Source organism: Rhinopithecus roxellana, chromosome 7, assembly GCF_007565055.1.
Source record: "Rhinopithecus roxellana isolate Shanxi Qingling chromosome 7, ASM756505v1, whole genome shotgun sequence".
NCBI lineage: Eukaryota > Metazoa > Chordata > Mammalia > Primates > Cercopithecidae > Rhinopithecus > Rhinopithecus roxellana.
This window is the reverse complement of record NC_044555.1, coordinates 93,499,331-93,522,961: the sequence shown is the minus strand read 5'-3', so window position 1 is coordinate 93,522,961 and position 23,631 is coordinate 93,499,331. Positions and strand designations below refer to the sequence as shown.

At 42.0% G+C, this 23,631-nt stretch overlaps 1 protein-coding gene across 4 annotated transcripts; it reads left to right on the top strand.

Moving 5' to 3' along the window:
• The first annotated feature begins 295 nt into the window (after positions 1–295).
• On the top strand, positions 296–22,434 carry UPF3B (UPF3B regulator of nonsense mediated mRNA decay). Of its 4 annotated transcripts, XM_030934537.1 has the most exons (12): positions 296–617; positions 1,516–1,622; positions 1,805–1,911; positions 8,998–9,096; positions 10,991–11,101; positions 12,537–12,580; positions 13,053–13,235; positions 13,631–13,669; positions 15,774–15,934; positions 16,250–16,544; positions 18,690–18,797; positions 22,243–22,434. In XM_030934537.1, exons 1-12 carry the CDS (start codon positions 462–464, stop codon positions 22,393–22,395), a joined length of 1,563 nt encoding a protein of 520 aa, XP_030790397.1. In that variant the 5' UTR covers positions 296–461; the 3' UTR covers positions 22,396–22,434. The 4 variants fall into 4 exon arrangements, with proteins under 4 accessions (XP_030790397.1, XP_030790398.1, XP_010373348.1 ...); XM_030934538.1 differs by lacking the exon at positions 13,631–13,669 and having other exon boundaries at positions 298–617; XM_010375046.2 differs by lacking the exon at positions 22,243–22,434 and having other exon boundaries at positions 298–617; positions 18,690–19,693.
• The last annotated feature ends 1,197 nt before the right edge of the window (positions 22,435–23,631 follow it).

Genomic DNA, 23,631 nt, shown 5'->3' with positions numbered 1-23,631 from the left:
CTAAGCGTGCAGAACCTATCTTTCGACCTGAAAAACTCTGAAGATGAAAGGATTCGATTTACTTACAAACAGGGACCCTGAGACACCTCTGGCTCCTGAACGCCCAGCAAAAGCGGGCAGCTGCTTTGCATGCCGGGACTTGTAGTCCCCGACAGAGTCACTTCAAGATGGCGGAGTTGCTAATGACGCGCGAAGGGGCGGGCCCAGAGGGAGTCTGCGCCGCGAGGGGATTGGGTGGTGCAGGAACTTGGCGGGCGGGAAGTAAAAACCAGGTGTTAAAACCTTTGCACTGGGTAAGGCCCAAGTCTCGCGAGAGCTTGGCAGGCCTCAGTGGAATATGGGGCCCGACTGATCATAAGGGGCATTTGTTGGGGGCGGAGCTTTGACGGGTGCTTCCCTGGAGCAGTTGGTGCCCGGGGGAGCCCCGTTCCGGCCGAGCCGCTTCAGCGGGGGACGTAGCCATGAAGGAAGAGAAGGAGCACAGGCCTAAGGAGAAGCGAGTAACCCTGTTAACCCCCGCCGGGGCCACAGGCAGTGGTGGTGGGACCTCGGGGGACAGCTCCAAGGGGGAAGATAAGCAGGATCGCAACAAGGAGAAGAAAGAAGCGCTGAGCAAGGTGCCCGGTCGGCCGCTGGCCCGGGAGAGGGCGGGACGGGTCCGCAGCGCGGGGAGGATGGCTGGGAATGGGGCTGGCCCCTTTCTCTCTCAGGTTCCCCTTCTTCTCTTCGCCTGAATGGAAGTCGCACCATCCTGGTTTATCCTTTCTCCCGAAATGGGGAGAGCCCCTCCCAGCCAAATCCTGGGTAGGGGCGAGAAAAAGGGGGGACTCCCCAAACGGGAAGGGTTTAGGTCAGAGCTGTGAGATGATAATGGGAGGAGAGAGCGACGGTATAAAGAATGAGGAACTAAAGGTGTAATTGGGGAGAAATGTTAAATACTGAAGGAGACATGAGGGATGGGAATATTATTCATGGAGGCGAGTTGGGGGAGATTCAGGGTGATTAATGGTACAGGAGGGTAGATCGAGAGCATCCTATTTTGAGAGCAATGGGTGGATTTTTTGTATTCGTTAGAGTTTTGAATTCTTAAGTTCAATGGGCAAGGATTTTGTTTTAAGATGTGTTGGACGTGGGAGAAACTTGTTACTAAATCAAGAGTTCGTGGCACCCACAAAGACCAGGGTTGGCTTACTAATTTCTTGCCACTAGATCTGTTAAAAAATGGGTGATCGAAAATGATGCACAAACCTGGTAAACTGCAGGGCTGCTGTAAAGAGCAAAACCTGAGATTTTTCCCTGCTCCAGGTGGTTCTCATTTCCAAGCTTTTTTTTTAAAACCGCGTTACTATTATGTTTGACTAATTCTGAGCATTGGGCTGCAGAATATTTTCTCCTGGGTTTTCACAAGTGATTTCATATTTTAAAAAGCCCAGCCTTCTTCAGGAACTGTGATTCTTTCAGGTATGAGAGAAAATTGATTTTTACTAATTTTATTTTCCTTATGCATTTCTTAAGGTGGTAATTCGAAGATTACCTCCCACTTTGACCAAGGAGCAGCTCCAGGAACATCTTCAACCTATGCCTGAGCATGATTATTTTGAGTTTTTTTCTAATGATACGAGGTAAAAAAAAAAAAAAAAAAAAAAAAAAAAAAAGAGGAAAGGGGTAAATGAAAAAGGTTTCTTTCACTCTTTTTATTCTACTGTTTTCCATTTAATTTTTGAGCTTGTCTTTAATATATGCATACTTGTAATTGGGCCAGACACCTGCAAGTACATTTACATAATTGCTTTCCTCTCTGCAGTTTGTATCCTCATATGTATGCCAGAGCATACATCAACTTTAAAAACCAAGAGGACATTATTTTGTTCAGGGATCGCTTTGATGGTTATGTATTCCTTGACAATAAAGGTGAGTTCTGGTAACTGAAATAAAAAGGGAATTTCTTTGTCATTTGTATGTTTAAGACAATGTGTGCATTGCGTTGCTTCCTAGGTGATAAAATGTGCAACATTTAAGTAAAGAGTTTTACACAGTTGATAAGCTCGTTGCAGTCTTATAAATAGACATGTGACTTTTCACAGTCCTTGGTTATTGTTATTAACTTACTATTTTTTAAATTTGATCAACTGAGTGAAATTGCAACTATTTTCTCCTCGTGTGACAAATTTTTTGCCCTGGCTTAAACCTGCTGTTTTGACTATAGAGTTTCAGCTGCAGTACTGATAAGTGACTCTTAAACTTGTTTGATAAGTTTTAAATATTTACTTCTTATTTTGCTTCAAAGACAAACATTTATTTAATTCACATCCATTAAGCCAACAGTTCCCAGTTGGGATACTGTTGAACATTCTCACAAAGTTGTACATAATTAAAACGTGAAACTTGATACATTGGCCGAGGCGGTGGCTCAGGCCTGTAATCCCAGCACTTTGGGAGGCCAAGGCGGGCGGATCACAAGGTCAGGAGATCGAGACCATCCTGGCTAACACGGTGAAACCCCGTCTGTACTAAAAATACAAAAAATTAGCCGGGCGTGGTGGCGGGTGCCTGCAGTCCCAGCTACTCGGGAGGCTGAAGCAGGAGAATGGCGTGAACCCAGGAGGCGGAGCTTGCAGTGAGCCGAGATCGCGCCACTGCACTCCAGCCTGGGCGACAGAGCAAGACTCCGTTCCAAAAAAAAAAAAAAGAAGAAGAAACTTGATACATCTCGCCTGTAATCCCAGCACTTTGGGATGCCGAGGCAAGTGGATCACGAGGTCAGGAGATCGAGACCAGCCTGGTCAACATGGTGAAACCCCGTCTCTACTAAAAATACTAAAAAAAATTAGCCAAACACGGCGCCTGTAATCCCAGCTACTCAGGAGGCTGAGGCAGAAGAATCGCTTGAACCCAGGAGGCAGAGGTTGCAGTGAGCCGAGATCACGCCACTGCACTCCAGACTGGCAAGAGAGCCAGACTCTGTCTCAAAAAAAAAAAAAACTTGATACTTCTCTTACTTTATATCTAGAAAGGTCCAGTCTATAGGCAAGACACATTTCTGCTTTAACACTCTATTATATGCTACCTACAACATTTAGCCAGAGAATGTCTAAGCTGCCATTTGCCACTTTTCTTTTTGGTTTGCAATTATAGGTAAATAGTGTGTCTTCTTGTTTAGTTTTGATTTTTTCAATATTCCTTCAAAGTTGGTAAAAATTAAATTTTTGTCAGGGACTATGCCAGTAAAAATTGAAGGATTGCCAGTGTTTGTCCAACTTTTATTAATCTCCCCAAGCCAGCTATTTTTCCACTGCCACTATTTTATTCCAGTAGATATATAACTAGATTCTAGTTACTTAGCCTGGAAATCTGAGTTGTGTTTAATTTTTTCCTTTTTTAAAATCTCTTACATGTAAGTTATGAATCTTGTCAATTTATTGTTTATCTTTTGAGACAGGGTCTCCACCCAGGTTGGAGTGCTGTGCCACAATCACAGCCCACTGCAGCCTGGAATTCGTGGACTCAAGCAACCCTCCCACCTCAGCCACCTGAGTAGCTGGGACTACAGATGCATGTCACCATGCCTGGCTAATTTTCTTTAAATTTTTTTATAGGGATGGGGTCTTGCTATGTTACCCAGGCTAGTCTTGAACTCCTGGGTTCAAGTGATCCCCCCACCTCAGCCTCCCAAAGTGCTGGGATTACAGGTGCAGGCCACCGTACCCAGCCCAACACCACTTATTAAAGAAACTATCTTTTCCCCATTGTGGTTTTTGTTTGTTTGTTTGTTTTGTTTTGTTTTTAAATCTTAGAGACAAGGTCTGCTTATATTGCCCAGGCTGGATTTTATTGTTTTTTTAATATTTTGTTCACCTAGACTTACAGTCACCCTTTATGTTCTCATCACTTAATGTCTAGACAACCACTGTCTCTAAACTTACAGGATTTTCCATTTTGCCATTCTTGTATAATTATATTGCCATGAAATTAATCTTTTTGAAAATAATGATTTAAATTAACGGTTGGGGGAAAAAAGTCCAAACTCCTTAGCCTGGTAGTCAGGGTCCTCCATATTCTGGCCTCACTTCTGTTTCTTCAGCCTGTCTTCCACAATTTCCCTCTGTTTCAGTCTGGTTTATCTATTCCTTCTCAAATATATTTTGGTTTTTGGTTTGTATTTTTGTTTTTTTCATTTTCTTTTCTTTTTTTCTTTTCTTTTCTTTTTTCTTTTTTTTTTTTTCTTTTTTTTTTTTTTTTGAGACAGAGCCTTACTCTGTCACCCAGGCTGGAGTACAGTGGCACAATCTTGGCTCATTACAACCTCCGCCTTCTGGGTTCAAGCAATTCTCGTTCCTCAGCCTGTCGACTTAGCTGGGATTACAGGTATGTGCCACTACGCCCAGCTAATTTTTGTAATTTTAGTAGGGATGGGGTTTTACCATGTTGACCAGGCTGGTCTCGAACTTCTGGCCTCAAGCAATCCACTCGCCTCAGCCTCCCAAAGTGCTGGAATTACAGGCGTGAGCTACCATGCCTGGCCTGATATATCACAGTTTTGAAGCTAATCTGATTCTGTACTCACTGGGATTCTCAACATAATTTTTCCTCCATGACTGCTTTGCAATGCCTTCTGGTCAATTCTATTTATTTATTTATTTTTGCTTATGTCTATATGCCAATGATTTAAGGATAGGATACCTTGTTTTTGACATTCTGTGACAGGGTGCTTGTGAATTTTTTTTCCCATTAGTCACTTGAGGGTTTTATATTAAAATATAACTCACCTATAGTAAAATTCATCCTCTTAAAGCGTACAATTCAGTGGTTTCTGATATATTCACAAAGTAGTACAACCATCAGTACTAATTCCAGAATGTTTTCATCCCTCCAAAAAGAAACCCATATCTATTAGTAGTTACCTCCCATTCTCTCCCTCCAGCCCCTGGCAACCACTAATCTACTTTATGTATCTATGATTTCCCTCCATTTCATGTAAATGTAATCATACAATATGTGGTCTTTTCTGACTGGCTTTTTTTACCTAGCACAATGTTTTCAAGGTCCATCCATGTTGTAACATATAACATGTCATTACCTCATTCCTTCTGCATTTTTTTTTTTAACGGAGTCTCGCTCTGTAGCCCAGGCTGGAGTGCAGTGGTGCGATCTCGGCTCACTGCAAGCTCTGCCCCCCGGTTTCACGCCATTTTCCTGTCTCAGCCTCCCGTGTAGCTGGGACTACAGGCACCCGCCACCACGCCCGGCTAATTTTTTTTTTTTTTTTTTATGTATTTTTAGTAGAGATGGGGTTTCACCGTGTTAGCCAGGATGATCTCGATCTCCTGACCTCGTGATCCGCCCGCCTCGGCCTCCCAAAGTGCTGGGATTACAGGCGTGAGCCACTGCGCCCAGCCTTCCTTCTGCATTTTTAAAAATTGTAAAATACACATAACATAAAATTTACCATCTTAACCATTTTAAGTGTACAGTTCAGTAGCATTAAAGTATATTCACACTGTTGTGCAACAATCTTGGGAACTTTTTCGTCTTTCAAAACTGAAACTCTTTACCCATTAAACAACTTATTTCCTTTCCTCCAGCCCCTGGCAACCACCATTATACTTTGTGTCTCTATGAGTTTGACTACTCTAGGTACCACATATAGGTGGAAACATACAGTGTCTGTCTGGCTTATTTCATTTAGCATAATATTCTCAAGGTGTATCCATGTTGTAGCATGTGTCAGAATTTTCTTTTCTTTTTTTTTTTTTTTTTTTTTTTGAGATGGAGTCTGGCTCTGTTTCCCAGGCTGGAGTGCAGTGGTGCGATCTCAGCTCACTGCAACCTCCGCCTCCTGGGTTCAAGCAATTCTCTAGCCTCAGCCTCCCAAGTAGCTGGGATTACAGGTGCCCACCACCACGCCTGGCTAATTTTTTTTGTATTTTTGGTAAAGACGGGGTTTCACTGTGTTGGCCAGGCTTGTTTCGAACTCCTGACCTCAAGTGATCTGCCTGCCTCAGCCTCCCAAAATGCTAGGAATTACAGGCATGAGCCACTGCCCCCAGCCTCATTTTTAAGACTAATATTCCATTATATATATATATACCACATTTTGTGTATCCATTCATCTGTCAAGGGGTATTCGAGTTGCTTCCACTCTTGGCTATTGTGAACAATATTGTTATGAACACAGATGTGCAAATATTCGAGTCCCTGCTCTCACTTCTTTTGGATATATACCGAGAAGTGGAATTTCTGGGGTCATTTGATAATTCTATTTTTATTTTATTATTTATTTATTTGTTTATTTTGAGACGGAGTCTATCTGTGTCACACAGGCTGGAATACAGTGGCACGATTTCGGCTCACTGCAACCTCCACCTCCCAGGTTCAAGCAATTCTCCTGCCTCAGCCTCCTGAGTATCTGGGATTACAGGCACAGGCCACTACACCCTGCTAATTTTTTATATTTGTGGTAGAGATGGAGTTTCACCATGTTGGCCAGGCTGGTCTCAAACTCCTGACCTCAGGTGATCTGCCGGCCTCGGCCTCCCAAAGTGCTGGGATTACAGGTGTGAGCCTCTGCGCCCTGCCGGTAATTCTTTTTTGTTTTTTGCTTTGTTTTTTGTTTTTTTGAGATGGAGTTTCACCCTTGTTGCCCAGGCTGGAGTAAGTACAATGGTGCGATCTTCCCTCATTGCAACCTCCACCTCCTGGGTTCAAGCGATTGTCCTGCCTCAGCCTCCTGAGTAGCTGGGATTACAGGTGCCCACCACCACACCCAGCTAATTTTTGTACTTTTAGTAGAGATGGGGTTTTACCATGTTGGTCAGGCTGGCCCGGTAATTCTATTTTTAATGTTTTATGGAACTGCCATACTGTTTTCCATGGCAGCTGCATCATTGTACATTCCCACCAATACATGAGTGTTCCAGTTTCTGCACATCTTTGCCAACACTTGTTATTTCCTGCTTTTTTGATAGTAGTCCTCCTAATAGGCGTGAGATGATACCTCATTGTGGTTTTGATTTGCATTTCCCTAATGACTAGTAATGTTGAACGTATTTCCATATGCTTGTTAGCCATTTGTATACTGTCTTTGAAGAAATGTCATTCAAGTGTTTTGACCATTTTTTAAATTGGGTTATTTGGTTTTTTGTTGTTGAGTTACAGGAGTTCTTTATATATTCTAGATATTACCCCTTATCAGATAATATGGTTTACAAATATTTCTCCCATTCCATGGGTTGCCCTTTCACTCTGTTGATTGTGTCTTTTGATGCACAGAAGTTTCTAATTTTGACATAGTCCAATTTATCTATTTTTTACTTTTTTTAAATAAGAGATATACTTTATATTTTTGTTTTATTGCGGTAAGAACACTTAACATGAGATCTGCCCTCTGTATTTTTACTTTTGTTGGCTGTGCTTTTGGTGACCTGGTGTATTTTTTTTAAGTGTTAATAGATTTTTCCCCAGCTTTATTGAGCTATAATTGACAAATAAAATAATATATATTTAAATTTTACTGTGTGATAATTGTTTTGTTTTGTTTTGTTTTGTTTTGTTTTTGAGATGGAGTCTCGCTCTGTCGTCCAGGCTGGAGTGCAGTGGCTGGATCTCAGCTCACTGCAAGCTCCGCCTCCCGGGTTTACGCCATTCTCCTGCCTCAGCCTCCCGAGTAGCTGGGACTACAGGCGCCAGCCACCTCGCCCGGCTAGTTTTTTGTATTTTTTAGTAGAGATGGGGTTTCACCGTGTTAGCCAGGATGGTCTCGATCTCCTGACCTCGTGATCCGCCCGTCTCGGCCTCCCAAAGTGCTGGGATTACAGGCTTGAGCCACCGTGCCCGGCCTTTTTTTTTTTTTTTTTTTTTTTTTTTTTTTTTACCAGGCTGGGGTACAGTGGCACAATCTCAGCTTACTGCAACCTCTGCCTCCCGGGTTCAAACGATTCTCCTGCTTCAGCCTCCCAAGTAGCTGGGATTACAGGCATGCACTACCACGCCTGGCTAATTTTTGTATTTTTATTTATTTTTATTTTTATTTACTTATTTTTTTGAGATGGAGTCTCACTCTGTCGCCCAGGCTGGAGTGCAGTGGCGTGATCTCGGCTCACTGCAATCTTTGCCTCCCGAGTTCAAGCGGTTGTCATGCCTCAGCCTCCGGAGTAGCTGGGATTGCAGGTGCGTGCCACCATGTCCAGCTAATTTTTGTGTTTTTAGTAGAGACAGTGTTTCACCATGTTGGCCAGGCTGGTATCAAACTCCTGACCTCAAGTGATCATCCCGTCACCTCGGCCTCCCAAAATGCTGGGATTATAGGCGTGAGCCACTGTGCGTGGCCCAACGTGATTATTTTATATATGTATACATTGTGAAATGATTACCACAATCAAGTTAACACATTCATCACCTCACATAACACATCACCTCACATAGTTACACTTTTTAAAAATAACAGCTTTATTGAGATATAATTCACATGCCTGAAATATTCACCCTTTAAAGTATACAGTTCAGTGAATTTTAGTATATCCATAGACTTGTGAGCCTATCACCACAATCTAAATTTAGAACATGTTCATCACCCCTCAGAGAAACCCCACCCATTAGTTGTCACTCCTCATTCTTCTCACCACTTCTACCCCAAACTTCAGGCAGCTACTAATCTACGTTCCGTCTCTATAGATTTGCCTATTTTTGAGATTTCTAACATTTTTAAATGAAAATTAGTTTGTAGGGTCTTTTTCACATTAAAATATCACATTTTATAAGTTGAATTTAAATGAATATTTTACTTCCATGCCGTATTGTTTCATTATGTTATCAGTGTGAATTTGTGGCTCCTTTTGTACTGTGTTGATTATGGTTGTGCCAGTGTGCTTTATGCCTTTGGGAGACCCTCTTCAGAAGACTGCCATCAAAAAAGTCCTAGAAAGCAATGGGTTGATTCCCTTATATCCACTTTTGACATTTTCTTTGTTATAGCAAGTGTGGTATTTTTTTTCTAAACAGGTCAGGAATATCCTGCTATAGTAGAATTTGCACCTTTTCAAAAAGCTGCAAAAAAGAAGACTAAGAAAAGAGATACCAAAGTCGGGACTATCGATGATGGTATAGTATAGCTCTAATTATATAATGTTATTGCTGTGGGGTTTTGAAAAATAATATCTTTGCGAGAGTTAATTCGACCCCAAAATTTTAAATTAGAAAATATACAAAATAAAGTAAGTGAGAAATGTTATCTGCCGATGGAAGCTTTGCTTAATTGTTAGAATAGAGAGGGTTTCTTGCACAGAATTTCTGCTCTCTTTGGCTAGGGCGTTTCATTCTTCAACCATTGAACAATATAATGTTGACTATTGACTAACAAATCATCATAGGTTTATTGATTAGAAAATAGTGGAAAGGCCGGACGTGGTGGCTCACGCGTGTAATCCCAGTACTTTGGGAGGCCAAGGCAGACGGATTACCTGAGATCAGGAGTTCAAGATCAGCCTGACCAACATGGAGAAACTCTGTCTCTACTAAAAATATAAAATTAGCCGGGTATGGTGGCACATGCCTGTAATCCCAGCTATTTGGGAGGCTGAGGCAGGAGAATTGCTTGAACCCGGGAGGCAGAGGCTGCAGTGAGCTGAGATCGTGCCTTTGCACTCCAACCTGGGCAACAAGAGCGAAACTCCGTCTCAAATAAAAAAAAAAGAAAAAGAAAATAGTGGACAAAAAATCAGGTTTCAAAGTTTAGCAGGTGCTTCTTGAGGCCTCACCATTTTTATGATTATTTATTTGACTTTTGGTTTCCATTTATAAAGAAGAAGGTTTGAACTGTCGTAGGAAAATTTCCATACCCAGGTAACTTTATATAAAGTAGCTGAAGTTGTCCCTCCTATTTTCTGGTCTTTGAATATACAGTTAGCTACACACATAGTATTAGGTTGAACAGGAATAGAAGAACTGAGACCAGGTGCGGTGGCTCACACCTGTAATCCCAGCACTTTGGGAGGCCAAAGCAGATTAGCTGAGGTCAGGAGTTCGAGACCAGCCTGGCCAACATGGTGACACACCCCATCTCTACTAAAAACACAAAAATTATCTAGGCATGGTGGCAGGCACCTGTAATCCCACCTACTTGGGAGGCTGCTGAGGAAGAAGAATTGCTTGAACCCAGGAGGCGGAGGTTGCATTGAGCCGAGACCACGCCATTGCACTCCAGTCTGGGCAACGAGCAAAACTCTGTCTCAAAAAAAAAAAAAAAAGAAAGAAATACAATAACTGAAAAACCAAAATAATTGCCATTTAAGGTATACTGGCTCCAGGTTTTGAGACCTCTGTAATGTTATGTTAGATAGCTGTTATACAACTCTTTATGTTGGATAAGGACTTAGGCCCATATTTTATATCAGATTGATGTTTTAGAATCATCTAGTTTAATTTCCATCATTTGTTAGTATTACAGGTATTTTATAAAAAAAAAAACACAGTAAAGACTCAATAACACATAGCTGTGATATTGGTTTTATTACAGATTTAGATCTGGAAGACTTGATCAAGTGACATATAGAAACAAGCAATATAGTGACTTAGATGTGTCACCCTTTCTGATGTCAGAGGTCTAGGAGAGAACTCCAGGAATTACCATCACCTCAAGTGCCACACCTAGGACTTCTCTCTAATTTATCTTTTTGGAACATCTAACTTAGTAGGACAGTGACTTTTAAAAGCAAACTATATAATACCCCTAGTGGTTCTGTTATAATGCATGGTGTCTCATTTTTCCTGACCTCCGTGTTATACCAGATTCCTATAGTGAGTATCAGTTATAGGAGTTCTGAGAGCAAATGACCAATTAAGCTCTAAATAGTCTACCTTGTGGGTATGGTTTGGTTTTTTTTTCATCTTCCATGAAGTAAAAAATTATCGTATTTGATAAATCAGTATCCTAGATAATGTCTTCTTTTTTGCTTAAAGTCTATGATGTTTTCTGTTTCCTTAAATGATTATTTAGATCCAGAATATAGAAAGTTTTTGGAAAGTTATGCCACAGATAATGAGAAAATGACATCTACTCCGGAGACACTGCTAGAGGAAATAGAAGCAAAAAATAGAGAATTAATAGGTAAGTGGGCAAAAGGAATTAGGGCAACAGCCTTTTCATCACAGTACCTAAGTCTGTCTCCTACCTCCATCAGTTGCTAGCTGTGTGACTTTGGGGAAGTTACTAGCTTCTCTGAGACTGTTACTGTAAAATGCGGATGGTAATACCTGCCTCACAGCATTATGAGAATTCATTAATAAGGTGGGAAAAATTCTTCGACCTATTTAGTGTCACACAAATGTAATATCAATACAAAAAGTTTGATGGCTGATAAGGAACGTTTAGACAGTGGTAAGCCTTTGAAGGTCAATTGGTATTTCCTAGTAATAAGTTCATATTCCTGAAAAAATTTTAACTTGAAAATACTGAAAAATGAAATTAGTTACTGCAAAATTGAAAACTGCTTGAGGAATTCTAGCTTGGATGTTGGTTCTCAGTAATAGGCTGTCACTACTGTATCAGTAGCTATAAACATGAGCATAATCTTTGACCCAGGATTTCCACTCAGGAATTTATCCTAAGGAATATGTGGGGTTTTTTTGTGTTTTGTTGTTGTTGTTGTTGTTTGCTTTCTCTCTCTTTTTCTCTTTCCCTCTCTCTCTCTGTCTCTCTCTCTCTCTCTCTCTCTCTGTGTGTGTGTGTGTGTGTGATGAGTCTTGCTCTGTCGCCCAGGCTGGAGTGCAGTGGCACAATCTCGGCTCACTGCAACTTCTGCCTCCCGGGTTCAGGCGATTCTGCTGCAGTATCTGGATTCTCCCAAGCAGCTGGAAGTACAGGCACCCGCCACTACACCTGGCCAATTTTGTGTTTTTAGTAGAACCGGGGTTTTCACCATGTTGGCCAGGCTGATCTCGAACTCCTGACCTCAAGTGATCTGCCAGCCTTGGCCTCCAAAAGTGCTGGGATTACAGGCATGAGCCACTGTGCCCGGCCAGGAATATGTGTTTTAAAAAATGGCTGTAAGGCTAATAGCTTATTCAGAATGTTGAAAATGAAAAATATTCTTCCAAAACTTGACTTTTATTAATGGATACATAGTATAAGCCCATTTCTGGTAACTTTCTTAGAATAAATTCCCAGAAGTGAAATTATGGGGTCAAAAGGATTAGATATTTTTAGCCCCTTCCCCCCAACTTCTTCCAGTTGAACAAGTTTACTTATGCTCAGTAAAACAAGAGAATGTCCTAAGTACTTAATTCTCATCAATTGGGAATAACTCTTTTAAGAAATTATTTTGTTGTTTTAATTTGAATTTCTTCACTTTTTAAAAGGTATTTTAATCCCATATTGTTGAAATCGAATGCTGTAAAACTTCTTTCTGATATTACAATTGTGATCTTTCTGCATAAGGGGTGTACACATTTTCCCACCTTGGGTGGTTGGCAGGGAATGTCAGAAATGGAATCCTTTCTAGGGGTTGATAAGTATTATTAATAATCTGTTTACATTTATGTAGCTAAAAAGACAACCCCACTTTTGAGCTTCCTGAAAAACAAGCAGGTAAATCTTTTGTCTTTATAGTTCTCTCAGTACTTTAATTTCATTGCTTTGCATTCTATAGACATTTTAAGAGCATTGGGTTTCTAGAGGATAAATAGCTTCTTTTTCCACCATTACTCTTTAAGGATTTGCCTTGTTGGTCTCACTTTCTGGCCCTCTCCTTCACTCTGGTTGTTGGACCAGGAGTTCACTCTACAAACCTAGAATGTTCTTAGGTTGTGCCAGAGACACTCTTTTGATATTCTGAAAGCCTCTGGAGAGATAGTAAGGCAGCAGTGGAAGACTAATATTAGCAGGTCCTGGTCTTCATTGCCTTTCGTTTTCTGGGTGGAGTGGGGGTAACAGTGATAGAATACCACTTTGTAGAAAGTAGGAAGGAAAGATTATTCAGTCGGGGGTCTACCATGCCTTCGGGATTGATTAGGGTTTTGGTGATGATTATTTGAAGACTTGTGTTGATGTTTCTTTCTAGAGAATGAGAGAAGAAAAGAGAGAAGAAAGAAGGAGGAGAGAAATAGAAAGAAAAAGACAAAGAGAAGAAGAGAGGAGGAAATGGAAAGAAGAAGAGAAACGAAAAAGGAAAGATATAGAAAAGTTAAAGAAGATAGACAGAATTCCAGAAAGGGACAAATTAAAGGATGAACCAAAGATTAAGGTATAAGAGTACTGAAACTGACTGCATGTTGCTAAAAATTGCATGTGTCTACTTCTTTAAATATGCATGTGTCTTGTGTTGGTGTAAATGAATTTTTTGTTTTGTTTTTGCTCTTTTGGGGGGAAGTGATCCAATAAAAATCTTTCCTGTAATGCTAATAGTATTAGTTTTTAAATTTAAGATCATTTAAAAGGATTTAGTAGTATATTATTTCTTCGGTGCAGATCTGTGCTATTTTTGTCATTGAAAATGTTTGATTTGTAGACTACTGTCCTCTAAATTCATAGTAAATGAGGGCTTAGGGCTGGCTGGCATGATTTATGGGTTTTATTCAGCTTTTCCTTCATAATTGATACATGAAGTTACCTCATTTGTTTGTTTTCCACTGTCTTCAGGTACACAGGTTTCTGTTACAAGCTGTGAATCAGAAAAATGTAAGGACCAAGTACATGATACAGAGCATCTAGTATCATGTCACACACACAGGTCTTAGCTAATAAGTCCTTTTGGTGGTGGTGGTGGTAGTGTTACTTGTTGAAAACCCCTTCAGATTGACTTGAGTCTTCTTAAAAGCTGAACTATTTTATTATAAATTTCTACTTTAAAAGGAAGCCCAGGTGACTTCCTGATGCTCTGCTGTGTTCCCAGAAGCTTCATTGATATACAGATGGAGGACAACCATGCCTCATCTTCTTATACGCTTCTCATAACTGGCTGCCTTGTGGGAGGACTAGGGATAAATACCCTGCATTATGTGCCTTTCCCTCTCATATGACTCCCATAGTATTTTCCTGCATATAGCTGGGAATCTGTGAGCAGCAGATTCGGATTCATGCATTGCATTTGGGAAGAAGAAAATCTGCAGAAAGATCCCAACCTTGCCACTTCCCTTCTGAGGGCATGGCTTGGGTAGCCCTTGTTTCAACATATTTCCTGGAGAAGTACTAGTACCTAGTACTTCAGATAAAGTCAAAGAAAATCTCACAGAGAGGGTGGCAGGGTCTCCTTATTTTATTTCCTGAAAACTCAGCAGTTTATGTAGTAAGGGTTCCCTAAGTCTCTACGGGGCTCATTACTGGTGATGAGGGGCTTGGGGGAGGACGGAGTTTCTCATCTTAATTCTTTCCAGCAATCTCTCTGTCTGCTATGCCACAAGTGACTTGACTTGCTATTCCTAACAATCAGCAAGGCAGAAGGTAGAGCCAGCCATGCTAGAGACATTCATTAATGTTCTTATTAGAGTAATGAACACCTTGGTTTCTAATAAGGATGTTCATTGGAGAAATAAGAGCACTTCCAATGAAATCTGTACATGGTATCCTCACTTCACACTGGTGCTTCTCAGTATGCATTTTGGACTCACCATTTGCAGTGGCTGTCTGCGTGCCAAAGTGCTTTGTGCTTATATCTTGTGGTGCTTTGCCTTTTGCTTAGTAATTTATGTGATGCCTTCACCCTGAGATGAACCTTGTATGATGCCTTCACTCTGAGACTTGAAATTCTTCTGTTTTGCCTAAGAATCTCTCTGATTATCCAACACTTGGAGGTATTCTCGAGAGATTTATAGCAGGGATGTGAGAAACAATGGCATTTTTGAACATGTGTCAGTATCTATGGCATTGAATACAGAGTTCCTACTCAGTAGAGATGGAACTTCACTATTTGGTTGTATAAGGCATTTAGATTTTTAAATCAAATGCCAAATAATTCTTGTTGTTCATCTCTAATGGCAAGATAATTGTACCATCATAAGTATGTTATTCTCAGGCTCAAGGCAAAATTATTCCTGCAATGGATCTCTCCTTTGGTGACCAAGATATTTGTCATTCCAAGCACTACATAAAAACAGTCCCAACAGAAATGATCTGCCTAGCACTTAAAATTTGTGGGCTATTTCCCATCAAGTTATGTCAAAATGCTGGTTTGCTACAGAAGCATACTTCGAAGTATGCATTGGTTCACTTAAAGGTTGACCCACTTAAAGCCAAAGGAGGCCGGGCACAGTGGCTCACACCTGTAATCCCAGCACTGTGGGAGGTGGAGACAGAAGGATGGTGTGAGCCCAGGAGTTTGAGACCAACCTGGGCAACATGGTGAGACCCTGTCTCTACAAAAAAATTTAAAAATTAGCCAGATGTAGTGGCGTGCACCTGTTGGCCCAGCTACTCAAGAGGCTGAGGCAGGAGGATCACTTGAGCCCAGGAGGTCAAGGTTGCAGTGAGCCATGTTCATGCCACTGCACTCCAGCATGGGCAACAGAGCGAGACCCTGCCTCAGAATAAAAGCCAAAGGAGTCTTGATCCTATTGCCACAAAGTGATTAAACCACTTAGTTCAAGTGGATAACACTTTAATAGCATCCTTTTAGTAAATTACTGCTCTCGTGCACTAGTTGTTCACCTGAAAGGTTAAGCGCACCTGCAGAGATAGGGGGCCTTGTCTAGTCTAAATTTTAAATATTTGGTATACTGGGTTTTTAATAGAATCAGAAGATAGTGTCCCAGCCTTCAAAATAAAAATAAACATTTTCTTTTTAAAGCTGCTCAAGAAGCCAGAAAAAGGAGATGAAAAAGAATTGGACAAAAGAGAAAAAGCCAAGAAATTGGACAAAGAGAATCTCAGTGATGAAAGAGCCAGTGGGCAAAGTTGTACATTGCCCAAGCGTTCTGATAGTGAACTTAAAGATGAAAAACCAAAGAGGTCAGTAGTCAAGGACTCTTTGTTATGTTTGATTTATACATGCTAGTTTTGCTGCTATGTCCTAGGCATGTACCTGAATTAAGATAAGCTGTTTTATGCAGGGCAGGGGGATGAGGAGGAACGGTTTCAGATGTATCCTTGTATCTTGATCTGAGTGAATGGTTTTGGGGTTTTGTTCCTTTTTAAAACACTAGTATTTTTCACTCTGCTCTAAAAGTGCAACCTCATTGCAGGGGCCAAATCAGAATCACAGTGTTCTGCATTTGTGATTACAAGATCTTTCAGGGTTCTGTCTCAGAGTTGTTTTTCATGCAGACCTGAAGATGAGAGTGGCAGAGACTACAGGGAGAGGGAACGGGAATATGAACGAGATCAGGAGCGCATTCTTCGAGAAAGAGAGAGGCTGAAGCGGCAAGAAGAAGAGCGCCGTAGGCAGAAGGAGCGCTATGAGAAAGAGAAGACTTTTAAGAGAAAAGAAGAAGAAATGAAAAAAGAGAAAGACACACTTCGGGATAAAGGAAAGAAGGCTGAAAGTACAGAATCAATAGGCAGCTCAGAAAAAACTGAAAAGAAAGAAGAAGTGGTCAAGAGAGATCGAATAAGAAACAAGGTGCTGATTGTCATTAAACTTGTTTATGAGGGTTTTTTTTTTCCCCTTTCCTGCAAGTGTAAAGAAAGGGCTAGTTCACTGTTGTTATAGAATTTTTTAAAGGGGAACTTTAATAATCTGCAAGTTTTTGTTTTTCTTTTTTTTTTTTTGAGACGGAGTCTTGCTGTGTTGCCCAAGCTGGACTGCAGTGGCGCAATCTCGCTCACTGCAAGCTCCGCCTCCTGGGTTCACGCCATTCTCCTGCTTCAGCCTCCCGAGTAGCTGGGACTACAGGCACCTACCACCATGCCTGGCTAATTTTTTTGTGTGTTTATAGTAGAGTCGGGGTTTCACCGTGTTAGCCAGGATGGTCTTGATCTCCTGACCTCGTGATCTGCCTGCCTCGGCCTCCCAAAGTGCTGGGATTACAGCATGAGCCACCATGCCTGGCCAACTTTTTTTCAGTCTTGGCTGGGCTTTTATTAACTTACTATCGAAATTGTAAACATACACAAAAGTAGAATAGAGAATAGTATGATGGGCCAGGCGCAGTGGCTTACACTTGTAATCCCAGCACTTTGGGAAGCTGAGGTGGGTGGATTGCTAGAGCCTAGGAGTTCTAGACCAGACTGGCCAACATGGTGAAACCCCGTCTCTACTAAAAATACAAACATGGCCGGGCGCGGTGGCTCAAGCCTGTAATCCCAGCACTTTGGGAGGCCGAGACGGGCGGATCACTAGGTCAGGAGATCGAGACCATCCTGGCTAACACAGTGAAACCCCGTCTCTACTAAAAAAAATACAAAAAAAAAAAAAAATACAAACATCAGCTGGATGTGGTGGTGTACACCTGTAATCTCAGCTCATGCAGGCTGGAGTGCAGTGGCACAATCTTGGCTCACCACAACCTCCACCTCCGGGGTTCAGGTGATTCTCCTGCCTCAGCCTCCCGAATAGCTGGGACTACAGGTGCGAGCCACCATGCCTGGCTAATTTTTGTATTTTTAGTAGAGACGGGGTTTCACCATGTTGGCCAGGCTGGTCTCGAACTCCTGACCTCAGGTGATTCTCCTGTCTTAGCCTCCCAAAGTGCTGGGATTACAGGCGTGAACCACCGTGCCCAGCCTAATGTCTTTTTTTAATAGGACCTAAACAAATTCCACTAATTATACTTGCTTGAAATGTCTCCTTCAGTTCTCTTTTGTTTTTAATGTATTTTTTGAGACAGTCTTGCTGTGTCACCCAGGCTGGAGTGCGGTGGCATAATCTCAGCTCACTGTAGCCTCAACCTCCTGGGCTTAAGCGATCCCCCCCACCTCAGCCTCCAGAATACCTGAGACTACAGGCATGTATCACCATGCCCAGCTAATTTTTAAGTTTTTTTGTAGAGATGAAGTCTCCCTATGTTGCTCAGGCTGGTGTCAAACTTTTGAGCTCAACCGATCCTCCCAAAGTATTGGGAATACAGGTGTGAGCCCTGCACCCAGCCAAGTTTTCTTTTAATCTAAACAATTTCCCCTTCTCTTGTTTTCCTACCATTTGTTGCAGAAACCAATTTGTCTTGTAGGGCTTTTCCTGTTCTGAATTGGCAGATTACATCCCTGTGGTGTTAACATGTTCCTCTATCTTCTGTGCTTCCTCTAAAACTGGCACTTAGGGCCTGGCATGATGGCTTATGCCTGTAATCCCAACAGTTTGGGAGGCCAAGTCAGGAGGATCACTTGAGCCCAAGAGTTGGAAACCAGCCAGGGCAACATAGGGAGAACCCGTTTGTACTAACAATGTAAGAACACAGCCCAGCGTGGTAGCACGTGCCTATAATCCCAACTACTAGGGACCTGAGGTGGGAGGATCATTTGAGTGTGGAATGTTGAGGCTGCAGTAAGCCATGATCGTCCCACTTGCTCTTCAGCCTGGGTGACAGGGTAAGGCCCTATCTCCAAAAAATAATTTACCCAAGCATATAAAATAGTAATTACAAAATGGTTGCTTTTCTTTGGAGATGGAGAGAGGAAGTAGGCAAGTTGTCATTTACCATGCCCTCACATTTTTGGTCTTAAATGACTTCACTTGAGTATATATTCATACATAACTATGACTCTTTAAAATCCCATATAAAAGCTTAATAGCATTGTTGTAACAGTAACATATTTTATTGTACTTCAGGATCGTCCAGCGATGCAGCTTTACCAACCAGGAGCTCGAAGCCGAAATCGACTCTGTCCCCCTGATGACAGCACCAAGTCTGGAGATTCAGCAGCAGAAAGGAAGCAGGAAAGTGGTATTAGCCATAGAAAAGAAGGAGGAGAGGAGTGATAAGTCCAGATGGCCTTAGGTGTCCTGACTGTCTAGGCAGCCAAAGAGCACACGTTAAGCAATCCAGAAGTGCCTTCAGGGCAAAGGAATAGAGAGAAAGGGAGTCGCTGTGCTGGTGGGGTACACTGCAGAGGAGTAAGTCTTGTGTCAAAGCAGGAATCTGATCTGAGGTTCAGAATTGGAAGTACAATTTCATTGCTTTTGCAATTTCTACAATTAATTTTAAAGTGTCAGAAAAAGGTGACAGCGAGGACATGCATTGCAATTTGCAGGGGGAATTGTCAAGGAAGACTTCATCACATATGACACGAGAGAAAAGTAAGAGCTGGTTCTAAAATCAAAAGCTGTTGTTCATCCTGAATTGAATTTTCTGAATTTGGGTAGAGCAGAGTCGCTTTGAAGCCTTGTTCCGATCTAGTTCTATTGCATTGTTGATGATAAGTGTTGACTTTGGGTAGTGTAGAAGCAACAAGCATGTCCTTGTAGTACAAGTACAGTGAAGGATAGATCACACTTTCATTGATGCAAAAATTTAAATAGTTATGTTACTTCTGTATCCAGTGTCCTAAAGTTTTAGGATCAGTTTTAGTTTTTTGTTTGCTTATATGAGCTTAGCATAAAGAATATTTTTAAACATCATGTTTTGTCTTCAGCATTTTTTCTATTAAGAGGTGAAATGTAGTCCTTGTTTGATTCTTGACAATCCAGTGTGTGTTTGATCTTAGGTCTCATGATCTGAGTGCATACCCTCTCCAGGAAGGAAACTGCACCAATGTCTATTCCTGTTAAATAGCAACTTTTAGTCTCAGCTTTTGTTTTGATGTCAATAAATAGTAACAGCATTCAAGTGTGAAGCTAAGTGTGTTTATTAACTTTACTAAATAGCTATGAGTTTTGAGAAATTAAATTTTTGACATCTGACATCACTTACCTTCTGGCGAGGCCAAAGGGAGCTTGAACTCATGGCAGAAGGTGGCAGGAGCAGTCATCTCACCCAAAACTTCTCTACAAATAAAAGTCTATTAATTTAAACAAAATAGGCTGGACGCAGTGGCTCACGCCTGTAATCACAGCATTTTGGGAGGCCTAGGTGGGCGGATCACTTGAGGTCAGGAGTTTGAGACCACCCTGGCCAACATGGTGAAACCCCATCTCTACTAAAAGTATAAAATTATCTGGACGTGGTGGCGGGCACCTGTAATCCCAGCTACTTGGGAGGCTGAGGCACAAGAATTGCTTGAGCCTGGGAGGTAGAGGTTGCAGTGAGTCAAGATCGTGCCTCTGCACTCCAGCCAGGGCAACAGAGCAAGACCCCATCTCTAAAATAATTTTTAAAAATTAGCTGGGCATGGTGGTGTGCACCTGTAGCCCCAGCTACTCAGGAGGCTGAAACTGGAGGATCACTTCAGTCTGGGAAGTCAAGGCTGCAGTGAGCCATGATCACACCAGTGCACTCCGGCCTTGGTTACAGAGTGAGACCCTGCCTCAAAAAATTTTTTTAAATTATAATTTACAAATAAATATGGCCGGGCGCGGTGGCTCAAGCCTGAAATCCCAGCACTTTGGGAGGCCGAGACGGGCGGATCACGAGGTCAGGAGATCGAGACCATCCTGGCTAACACGGTGAAACCCCGTCTCTACTAAAAATACAAAAAACTAGCCGGACGAGGTGGCGGCGCCTGTAGTCCCAGCTACTCGGGAGGCTGAGGCAGGAGAATGGCGTGAACCCGGGAGGCGGAGCTTGCAGTGAGCTGAGATCTGGCCACTGCACTCCAGCCTGGGTGACAGAGCGAGACTCCGTCTCAAAAAAAAAAAACAAAAAACAAACAAAAAAAAAACAAATAAATATAAACTGTTAGAAACAATAGGAGAGCAAGTGTTTGTTCATTTTCTGCCTCCTTTTCTTCAGATACATGTTTGATTTCTTTGGAAATAAAGGTAGGATGGAGACAACTCAAACCCTGGCTATCTAAACAATAATTGAGCACCTCAGTATGTGTTGACATTGACACTATGGTAGTGAACACAACGTGGTTGCTTTCTCACGATGCTTATAGCCATGGGGAGTTAGCTGCTCTGGTGGAGAGAAGTGATGCTAAGGGAAAGAGGCAGGAAAAATTGAAAGGGTGAGGGCAGTGGGGGTAACTAGTTCCAGGGCAGTGAAAAAGGATGACTTGGGCATTCATGAAGCTTTAATGCCTTCAAAATCTGGAGGAACTGAAACTGGACCACCTTCCACAGCATGCATGCATAAGGTAGTCCGGAGACAGTAATTAAGCTTTGATTATAAAATTAAGATGTAACTTTCTATGGTATTCACAGATGTTATCTTTAATTCCATAGGAGAAAGGTTAATTAAGGAGGTTTTATAACTTTTTGTTGGTATAAAGAGTCCTGTATGTTACATGTTTTTGATGGCAGGGTGGGGGCAGGCTGCCTAGATTTTTCTTTACTGCCTCTGGGCTGTCCTTTATACGACAAAAATTTATTATACTAATTGTATTATTATTCAAGGTAGCCAAGATTACACTTGGTGAATTCTTGGAAAGTATATGCTGACAGCTATATACGTAGGATTAGTCGTCCTTAGAAATCTCACAAAAGGCCAGGCATGGTGGCTCACGCATGTAATCCCAGCACTTAGGAAAGCCATGGTGGGTGGATCACATGGGGTCAGGAGTTTGAGACCAGTCTGGCCAACATGGCAAAACCCCATCTCTACTAAAAATACAAAAATCCAGGTGTGGTGGTGGGCACCTGTTATCCCAGCTACTCGGGAGGCTGAGGCATAAGAATTGCTTGAACCTGGGAGGCAGAGATTGCAGTGAGCCAAGATCGTGCCACTGCAATCCAGCCTGGGCAGCAGAGCGAGACTCCCTCTCAAAAAAAGGAATGAAATGGGCCAGGTGTGATGGCTCATACAGGTAATCCTAGCATTTAGGAGGCCAAGGCAAGAGGATCACTTAACTTTAGGAATTTGAGACCAGCCTGGGCAACATAGGGAGACCCCATCTCTACTAAAAATTTAAAAACTTAGCCCAGTGTGGGAGAGTGTGCCTGTAATCCCAGCTATTAGGGAACTGAGGTGGGAGGATCACCTGTATCTGGAATGTCGAGGCTGCAGTGAGCCGCAATTGTGCTACTTGCACTTCAACCTGGGTGACACAGTGAGACCCTGTAAAGGAAATCTACCTAGGCTTATAAAATAATAATTACAAAATGGTTGCTTTTCCTTGGAGATGGAAAGAGGAAGTAGAGAAGTTGTCATTTACCATGCCCTCATATTTATGGTCTTAAATAACTGGGCTTTAGGATATATTAATATATAATTTATGATTCAGAAAATCCCATGTAAAAGCTTAGTAGCATTGTTGTAACAGTAACATATTTCATTGTACTTCAGGATCGTCCAGGGATGCAGTCTTACCATCCAGGAGCTCAAAGCCACTATCAACACTATTTTCCTGATGACAGCACCAACTATAGATACTCACCAGTAGAAGAAAAGCAGGAAAGTAGTATTAGCCATAGAAAAGAAGGAGGAGGCCAGGCGTGATGGCTCACACCTGTAATCCCAGCACTTTGGGAGGCGGAGGCGGGCAGATCTCTTGAGGTCAGGACTTTGAGACCAGCCTGGCCAACATGGTGAAACCCAGTCTCTACTAAAAATACAAAAATCTGTCAGGTGTCGGGGCAGGTGCCTGTAGTCCCAGCTACTGGGGAGGCTGCGGCAGAATTGCTTGAACCCAGGAGGTGGAGGTTGCAGTGAGCCAAGATTGCGCCATTGCACTCCAGCCTGAGCAACAAAGTAAGACTCCATCTCAAACAAACAAATGAAAAAAAAAAGGAGGAGGAGAGGTGTGTGATAAGTCCTGATGCCATAGGTGTCCTGACTGTCTAGGCAGCCAAAGGACACATGGTAAGCCATCCAAAAGTGCCTTCAGGGCAAAAGAATAGAGAGAAAGGGGGTCACTGTGCTGGTGGGGTACACTGCAGAGGAGTAAATTTTATGTCAAAGCGGGAATCTGGTCAGAGGTTCCGAATTGGGAGTACAATTTCATTGTTTTTGCAATTTCTACAAATTATTGTCAGAAAAAGCTGATGGTGAGGACATGCATTGCAGTTTGCAGGAGGGAAATGTCAAATGAGGACTTCATCACATATGACATGAGAGAAAAGTAAAAGCTGTTTCTAAAATCAAAAGCTGTTGTTCATCCTGAATTGAATTTTCTTAATTTGGGTGGCGTAGAGTCTCTTTGAAGTCTTGTTCCGATCTCCTTCTGTTGCATTGTTGATGGTAACTGTTGACTTTGTGTAGTGTAGAAGCAAGAAGCATGTCCTCATAGTACAAGTGCAGGGAAGGATAGAACAAACTTTCGTTGATGCAAACATTTATTTTTGAGACAGAGTACTGAGTTCACCTCTTGGAAGTATTGAAAGGAGATGAACGATATTAGTTTCTGCCTTCACTAGCTTACCTTGGTTTTTTCCACCAGGGAAAAATCAATTCATGGTTCACTACTATATTAGGCCATTCTTGCATTGCTATAAAGAAATGTCCAAGACTTGTTAGTTTATAAGAAAAGAGGTTTAATTGGTTCACAGTTCTGCAGGCTGTACAAGCATGGCATCTGACATCTCTCAGCTTCTAGGAGGCCTCAGGGAGCTTTTACTAATGCCAGAAGGTGAAGCAGGAGCAGGCATCTCACGTCACAGAGTGAGCAAGATAGTGAGTGCGGGGAGGAGATGCCACACTTTACAACAACCAGCTCTGTAAGCACTCACTATGGAG